Raw genomic sequence first — 9395 nt, forward strand, 5'->3', positions numbered from 1 at the left:
TAGGCTAGCCGAAACAATATTAAGCTACAGTAAAGTTACTTTTCGGGTTTTTATTGTTGTTTAATCTTGGTAACATTAATATATCTGAACGTCTGCATGCGAGGAGCTACACTTAAACACGGTGTGAGAGGCCAACGTCGGCTGACGGAGCTCAGGTTAGCAGGAAAATACCACGAGGCTGCTGGAATAATATCTTGTTATATCTTGTAAAATGGTGAGTTAACGGAATTAAGCTTGTTCGGATAAAAACATTTGAACCCTCAAGGCTTATGATAGTGTTGTATTTTTCCGTTAAAGACTTAAAGTTTGTGTGAAGATATTGGCTTGATCTGGACTCCTTAATTGTAAATGCATTTTTTTTCTGTCACTGCGCGTTTCACAAATTACTTCTAACTTTGTATGTGATTTGTCAAACGGTTTTGCATCATATGTGGCTTTTCTTTCATAATCTTAACATTATAACTCAGTGAAGGTTAAATATTTCATCGTGAAGACTGATACAGTGGCACTAAAAAGCAGCCAGAAATTATTTTCTATGTTCCCTGGCATATTTTACTGTAATCAAGTTCGTTGAACATTAAGAATCCATGTTCTACTCTTGCAGAGAGACATCAGCTTCTGCAGGCATTTCTGAGTGCTGGTACCTTCTTCCCTCCAGCTGTTTCAGTGGAGAGAGGCACACAGTTTTTCTTAGATTACTACAATGACTACGTTCACATGCAGTCAAAATTCGGGTTATTACTAATATTTGGGTTTTAAAAGGGTTATTGAGTGCATTTAAACGCAGTAAATGAAGTAATCAGAGAGGCAGTTGCACATCACAATTTTGAGTCCACAAACACTCAGATAGCCAATGAAGTGACTGTGAATGGGACCAAATACAAAAAGAACATGCTTATTGTGCTTGATGATGATGATGACAGGCTTGTTACTGGAAAAATCAAAGTGGTTCTCGTTAAGGATTCAGCAGTATATTTTATTGCTGAAAAGTATCATGCCCATTCCTGACATGGGTGTTTACAGCCTCACACTGATGCAGAGAAGCTACTGCTGTATTAATCAGGAGAATCTGCTAGATTACTATCCCTTGCCTGAGTACACTGTCCATGGCACACAACTTAATTCTTCACCATTCTTTCCCTCTTTTCCAGAATTATGGCGGATTTGAGTGAAGAAATCAAAGAGATCATCTGCAAGATCTTGCCAAATCTGTCTGAAGAGACTCAGCGGCAAATAATATCGAAACTTCAGAGTTCCGGCTTGGAGTCAAAAGAAGACTTAAAATATGTCCAGCAGGAAGACATTGCTGATCTGCTACCTGTTATCCAGTGCCGGAAACTCCTGAATGCATTCAAATTAGGTAATGTATGGCTAATTTATTGTGGCATTCAAGTGGGGATGGACTAATACTTAAAAATCTTGTATCAGGCTGATACCACAGTAACATAGGGTACAGGTATAGGAAATGACCATAATTTAAATTAATCTAGTTTTTTTGTTTGTTTTTTAGAAACTGAGACAGTTATATTAAATTTACAAGCCACTCCAACTTCGTCATCTCTGAGCAGTAATTGGTCGGCGTCTGAGTCTTCATTACCATCTTTATGCACTATGCCTCATTCTACCCCATCACGGCTATCGGCCATTGCATCGTGTTCAACCCAGGCAAGAAACAGCGATCCAAGCAACAGACCATCCACATCTCAGATACTGAAAACATGGCCAGAAACCTTCCAGGTCCCCTGGGAAAAAATGCCACAGGAAATTCGTTCTGCTATTACAGATGGAAAGAGACCAAATCCAGTGGCGCGACGCCAGATGGTACGAGTACTCACAGATGAAATGAGAAGGTGTGAAGCTAACCCCACTCGTGCACAGTGTCTAACTGTAGTTCGAAATATCATCAGACAGTACCCGAAGAGTTTTGCTGATATGACTCCAGATGGGTCACTTCTGGGTGGAGGTTACACATCACTTTTGATTCAACTGAAAAACCGCATTGAGAATGTCAACCGTAATGGAAGCTTTTCAAACCACCGATCCTCCACATACAAGAGAGATCCAACTGACACCTATGGATGTACAAGATTTCAGCCAGAGCTCCCCCCAGAAGAAACTGATGAGACTCTGGAGCAGCACCGGCAGAGACTGGAGGAGATTTACAGACAGGAGGGTGCAGGTGGAGCAGAAAGAGCCGACGTCAAACATCTAATGGAGCTCACATTCTCTCTACAACGTAGCCACATAAATACACTTCCATCACCTGACATTGAAGATTTAAAAAGCAAATGGCCTTTTCTTTTCACACTAAGGTTTATATACGCACATTTTGAGTTGCTCACTCAATGTGCTTCGTAGCTTGGAACTCAGTATGGAGGAATGTGGAAAAGCCATCATACAATACTTCAGGGAAAAACCTACTAACAAAGATGTCAAGGATGTCATCTCTAATGGTGAAGATAATGTGGCACTTTGTGTTGTTCAGCTGCTCATGGCACACTTTGGAGAGGACCTAACCGGGCTGGTCCTTCTTGCAGATGTGAGTTTTCGTCTTTATTTCTAACCCTGTGTTTTAAAGAGTGACTCACTGGAGGCAATTTATCAGTACCTGTTAACATACATGTACCTGTTAACATACATGTGTAAAATTGTTACCTTTTAAATTTGATTACAATCTGTTTGACTGTAGGTACATCAGAAGCCTACCTAATTCACCTCTAGGTTACTCTCACCTAGTGTTTACTAATGATTTGCCTTTTTATAATTTTTCTTAAAAATCTTGTATGTATGTATTTGTTCCCTACAGGTGTCTGCCACTGCAGCTGACGTCCAGACAACTCTCAGTCCTCCTGCAAGTTCTCGCCTAATACTTCATGGTATACATTTAATTTAGAGTCATTGATCATTTTGCATATCATCTTGAGTTTACAAATGTAAATGAGATGCATTCTCATGTTGCTATGACGTGAAGTTTCAGGTGCAGCAGGGAAAGTCGTGGTTGGAGGTTGGAGGATCACCCTGGAGGGCCGTGTCATCTCTGAGTGCATCACACCAACATTTGTAACGGGACTTGCTGCTGTGTTTGCAATCTACTATATATTCAACCTTCAGTATCAAGATGAGGCAGCTTGTACTCTGGAATTCATTCAGAGGTAAAAACCCCATCATTCCTTGTCATCATTATATTGTTACAACTAAATGAATGTGTTTGTATTTTTTAGCATAAAATGGTATTGGTACATTTGAAGCCACAACCCACACACACACTGGGTGTTTTATTGGACTAAGGTTTTATTATAATTCCGTTTGATGTCACTTTGCCATTCGGGTCCACTCTATTTGTATGTCATTGCAACCCCACTCTGATCTTAGACTATTTTGATTTCAGGCGCTTCATTGGTATAAATCCAGAGAGAGGGACAAAGGCTAAAAGGGGCAAGGTTGTCTCCAAGAAGAAAGGTGTGATCGTCCACAAGAAGTTTTCTGCAGTCAACTCACACGTCTCCACGCTACTGAAGAAACTCCTTGATTTTGAATGGGACTTCATATAGAACTGTGAGTTCTCTTGAATCTTGCTCTCTGTCCATGGGTTGTTTTGACAGTCTGGCATTGCCACATTAAGCCGCAAGAGAACTAGTATTATTAGCTTTATAAACATTAGCTTGGCTGGTATATTGTACATGATCTTGATCTTGTCCTGATTCTGTCGTATTTGTTTGTTATTGTTTGACAGTGGCAACACTGCTGCAGAGAGGAACAGCGGCTTCAGCGGTCATCTCTCCTGGATCTCCTAGCACAAGATTTTAATCAGGACCGTTCACACCCACACAGACTTCCACTGACTGGAGCTACAGTAAGATGTGAGAACACAAGCCTACCTCACAGGACTATTTAAGAAAAAAACTGCAAGTCTAGCTTGCATTGACACAGGTGCCTACCTCACAGTTGCTTGCCTAAATGTTGTTTTTGACCAGCTGTTCAAAATGGCCTTAATGCACTTTTTACAAAATGTTCTTATGTGTTTTCCAAATGTTGCCAATTATGCATATTCTGTATTTTCACAGTACTTAGCAAATTACATAATGTAATTTTTTTAAGTTAAATTTTTTTGAAAATTTTAATCTAACTCACAGGACTATTTTAAAAGGAAAAACACAAGCCTGTGGCAGTTTTATTTTCAAAATGTGTCAATAATGCTTTTTTGCTGAGTGTTCTTACTCATGGAATCAAAAAGGTTTTAATGTTCCTACTTTGAAAACATTCTTAATAGTGTAGTTTTCCAAATATTGATACTACGGTGGCCGACAAGGGCCAAACACACCGCAACGGCCTAATGCGTCTCAGTTAAGGAAAACGGCAGACACGATTCAAATTCACAAACTCAAACACAAGTCTAAACGAGGTACAAAAAGAGGAACGTGGTGCAAATGAAAAAAACATGCTGCAAAAAACAAAGACAAATGCAGCATCATCAATCGCACTGCAAATAGAGAAACGATGCAAAGCAAAAAACAAGAAACCCTCTTCAAAAGAAAAACGCTTCATAAACCGGTCACTACAACCGGAAGTGCTCCAAACCTGCAGGGGGCGCTGCTGACTGAACCACAGTGTTTACATCCATGGTTTAAACATACAGCGGGAACGGTAATGTGATTTTTATCGGACTATATTTATATATGATGTTTATATCACTGTACAACGGTGTACATTGTATCGTCTGGTGTAAAATATAATAAAGAAACGTCTCGTAATGTACAGCGAGGCGTTTCTTTATTATATTTTACACCAGACAATACAATGTACAGCGTTGTACATTGATAAAAGCATCATATATAAATATAGTCCGATAAAAATCACATTACTGTTCCCGCTGTATGTTTAAACCATGGATGTAAACACTGTGGTTGAGTCAGCTGCTCCACCTGCAGGTTTGGTAACTGGTTATGAAGCGTTTTTCTTTTGAAAAGGGTTTCTTGTTTTATTTCGTTTTGTGCTTTGCATCGTTTCTCTATTTGCAGCGCGGTTGATGATGCTGCATTTGTCTTAGTTTTTTGCAGCACGTTTTTTCATTTGCACCACGTTCCTCTTTTTGTACCTCGTTTTGAGTTTGTGAATTTGAATCGTTTCTGTACTTGAAGCCGTTTTCCTTAACTGAGACGCATTAGGCTGTTGCAGTGCGTTTGGCCCTTGTCGGCCACCGTATGATAATGTGTTTCAAAAGTCTCTTACTGTTCTATATTGTTGCTGGCAGCAGATGGTTCATTGCAGTAAATTCTGAGATTGTATTTTAAATGTATTTAAATTGTTGCAAAGACATAAGCATATATACCTCACAGAATAGGTTAAACTTATCGTTCCTCAGAATTTGTTGCCTGGCTCTTTTTCTTAGACCTGTTGTGTTATTCAAGGTAATGCTCAAGTTTGGTAAGATAAATAACTTAGGAAAATTGTTCAAACTAATGTCTTAAATAGACAATGCTGAATAATGTTGTCATGGGTTAGGTATGAGTAAGTGTTAGGGACAATCTCTGAAAAACAATTTAAGAATTTAAGTTTATAGCCAGTCTAAAGCAGACACTACTAGGCTGTTTACTACTTGAAATCTCAGCATCCTCCAACAGGGTTAATTTTCTTTTTTTTTTCCAATTTTTAAAAGTTGCAGTATTTATGTTGATATTGCTTTTTGAAATAAATGATTTTGAGTCTGATTTTAAGTTTTTATTGCTTATTTTGCACAATATTCACAATAATGCATATCTTAAGCAATTGTCTATAGCCCTAAGAATAAGGAAGTTCTAATATTGATTTCATTTAGGACTGATATTTTAGGAAACTGCTACATTGAGTTATTGTTTTATATATAATCTTTGAGAAGATAAAGTAACAACCTAAGCAGAATATTATTGTAATTTCCAAATAGTCACAGAACTATGCTGTATTTATTATTTTACTGTATTAGACTGTGAAATAATTTAACAGTGTGAATACAGTAAAATTACAGTATATTGCTGGCATCCCTGCCGCCAGCTATTTACAGTAAATTATAGAAATACAGACATATACTGTATTTCTGGTTTACAGACTACTACTGTAAAATCATTTTACGGATGATACCGTAAAAATTACGGTATATTGCTGGCGTCTGTGCTGCCAGCTCTTTACCGTAATTTTACAGGAAAATTTTTTACAGTGTGTATGCCAGGTGAAACTTCGTAAAAGCTGACTCATCCTGCAGGACAATGACCCTCAGCACTGACCTAAATCTACTACATCTATAATGGCATCAAGTGGCCCAATCAGCCCATAAAGATAAAGTAAAATGACATCAAGAGAGTCATTCACACTAGGCCTCCTACAGAATCGCCTGAGATTAAACAGTTCTGGAAGGTGGAAAAGCCAAAACCTCTGATCCAGCGCTACTGAAAACACGTAGCTTTGCTACCAAAGAAAGTTCCATTGGCTGTTAACCAGGGGTTAATTTGTGCCGGATCCTGCCGGAACAGGATCCAGCACCTCTCGATTTTGGCCTCCCTGTGTTCCGGGACTTATTTGGGCAGATCCGGCACCTCTCGTATATATATAAAACAATAATAATATAAAAACGTTTTTCTTTTAATGTATAAAAAATAATAATATGCATAAATTCATTTACAGAACAAATCCCAAGAATTTCATGTTGTTTATAAAGATTTAACTTCATTTGAAAGAGTCGGAGATTTGTTGATGCTATGAAAAGATGGGCCAGCAAACCACGCCCCCGACCAAAAAAACTTTGGAAATTTGCTGGATCTGGGGAGCAAGCAGCGAGCAACGCAAACATGTCAAAAAGACAGTTGAATTTACTGTCTTTTTTCAAAAAGAAGGAAGGGTTGCATGATTCTTCAAAACGAATCAGAAAAGCAACAAGCGGCGATGAGGGCAGCTGCAGCACAATCAATGTGGTCCTTGCGCCGCGGACACATACACATGAATGGATTTATGTCGGTTGCTGTGGATTATGTTCTCACTACAAATAAAAAAACGGGCTGAAGCCCCCCCAAATTTGATCTCAGCCTCCCCAAAATTAAGAGGACATTTTTCCCTTTCCAACGACACCAATATTGTGTTCGTACAATTTAAAACGGCGTTATTTTGGGGTTGATGCAGCCGTGTCTCTGCCTGCAGTCACTGAACTGTGTCCAGCAATGTCCCGCCCACAGCACCATCTGATTGGTTACACACAGAGACAGGCACGGGAAACAGCCAATCAGCGGTGAAGGCTGTGCATGCTCTGTGCTCACACAAACAGGAGCGGAGAATAAGTTTAGCCGGGTAGAGAAGCTCCGGAGCTATGTTTCCAAGGTAAGTTAAGGCAGCAGACACCCTATTATTGTCATTCTAGCTTTCCAAAGTGCATCAGATTGATGCATTTAAATGCATTATGCTCAAAAAATTTCCCGGGGGGGAACGCACCGCCCCGAACCCCCACCACCCCCGCCCGGTACCCTCTCGATGTTCCGGGACCTCTTCATGGACAAATTAAGCACTGCCGTTAACTCAAGTGGATTGACTGGACTCCAGTTGTTTTCCTCCAGCACTATGAAGGTTTAATGACAGTAAAGACACAATCAATTATAGTTGTGCATAATTGTCTAGCATTGGTTTACTGGCTACTGTACATTGTCTCATCGTGCCCTTAAGAATGGTTAACAGTCCATTTAGTGGTTTTGAAATACATTTCTAAATTAAACACTGCATTTTTAAAGGAAGATATTCAATCACAATACTGCAGGCTTTGAGCTGCATAGTTGTTGATACAGCTCGTGCACACAAATAAAACTGCAAATACAGTGTACTGCAGGTACTACGTGTGAATTAATTATTTTATAATTCTGTTTTCAAGCAGCAGCAACATACATTTAAAACCAACAGAAAGGCTGACAAAGGAAGATTATATGGTATTTAACTGTTCCACAAGAAAAAAGTGCACAGCAATTTCCCACAACAGAACGTCACCTCAGGCATTACAAATAAATGGTTCTAATGCTTTCAAAAAGAAACAGCAACGATTATCATCACTGACACTTGAGCTTTGACTGTTATGGGTTGCAGTTGTGTACATACCTTAGTTTTGATCTTTCTCACATCTAGGCTGGCTCAAACACACCACCCTCCTCAAGTCGCACCTATGACACACAAGACTGCAGTAGAAAGTCATATTCAGCATCGATATTCAGTGACAGAGTAGGAAATTGGGGCAATTAAGGATTAGCTGAATCAAAATAATAACAAATCAGGTTTCAATACAAGGAAGATCACACCTTTAAATTGATTTAATCATTTGGTATATGAAAGCTTTTTAAACAGTTTTTTTCTTTTTTGTGAGGTTGCTGGCTAAAAGCCCCTCCTGCATTTGCGGACACAGTAATACTCAAATTAGAGTCAACACTGAACCCTGCTGGATGAATACTTATTAAAAAGTATAATCTTATGCGTTAACTTTTAAATGAATAGGTACCTTCAGCATTTCCTATTGATTTCCAACCCACAAAACTAGAACATTTTCAGCATCAGCCCAGAATTTAAAACATGGTATTATCAAGTTTATGTTTAAATGGAAAGATGAACAATGCCAAACTTTGTGGCATGCTTACAGAATCATTTTCATTTTTTTTCCCCTTCAGAAGAATGGCTAGGCGTCTCTCACACAGGGCAGGATATAAAATCTACTTTGTATGCATCTGTATGGATACTGCAGTGAAAGAAGTTCAGTATTGATTGAACAGTATTGTTGTTTGGTTTGGAGCTCAGTTCCTGACGAACAGCAGGAGTTGTGGCCATTCATGAAGCGCCCCTGCCCCTTAAGGAAATTCAGTCAGTCAGGAAACACTAAATAACAACATCTTCTCAATGTTGGAATCATTTTCTTTAGCATTCTGAAATAATTATAACCTGTTTAGAGGTTTGGTGGTCGCAAAGCTAAAGTAGATGAACCCTAGGTAAGATAAAAATAGCTGAAAATGGCAATCTGATATTTAAAGGGGACAAATAATGAGACAATAGTTTTTTTCTAAAGCTTAACAGAAAACATTTGGGTGTGTGATGGAACTGGGAATAACAAACTCCAAACAACAGAAGCTTTTCAAGTGATTTTTGGCCACTTAGATCTAAAAGTATGCCATTCAATGAGCTTTATAAAGTCACATACTCATACCTAACTTTATATTACTTTCTTCCACGTTAAAAGTTTTCATACATTTTGTTAATATTTAGTAGGATTGCCTTTGAACTGCATGATTTGGGTCAAACGTTTTGGGTAACCTTCCACAAGCTTCTGACGGTACTCTGCTGGAATTCTGGCCCATTCCTCCTGACAGAACTGGTGTAACTGTTTTGTCGGTCACCTCGCTCACACA

At 38.9% G+C, this 9395-nt stretch overlaps 1 protein-coding gene across 1 annotated transcript; it reads left to right on the forward strand.

Moving 5' to 3' along the window:
* The first annotated feature begins 1611 nt into the window (after window positions 1-1611).
* On the forward strand, window positions 1612-2563 carry LOC133445613 (uncharacterized). The gene is given in 2 exon segments (XM_061722935.1): window positions 1612-2342; window positions 2344-2563. Coding segments are annotated over 2 exon segments (951 nt in total).
* The last annotated feature ends 6832 nt before the right edge of the window (window positions 2564-9395 follow it).

This window comes from Cololabis saira, chromosome 6 (assembly GCF_033807715.1).
Source record: "Cololabis saira isolate AMF1-May2022 chromosome 6, fColSai1.1, whole genome shotgun sequence".
NCBI lineage: Eukaryota > Metazoa > Chordata > Actinopteri > Beloniformes > Belonidae > Cololabis > Cololabis saira.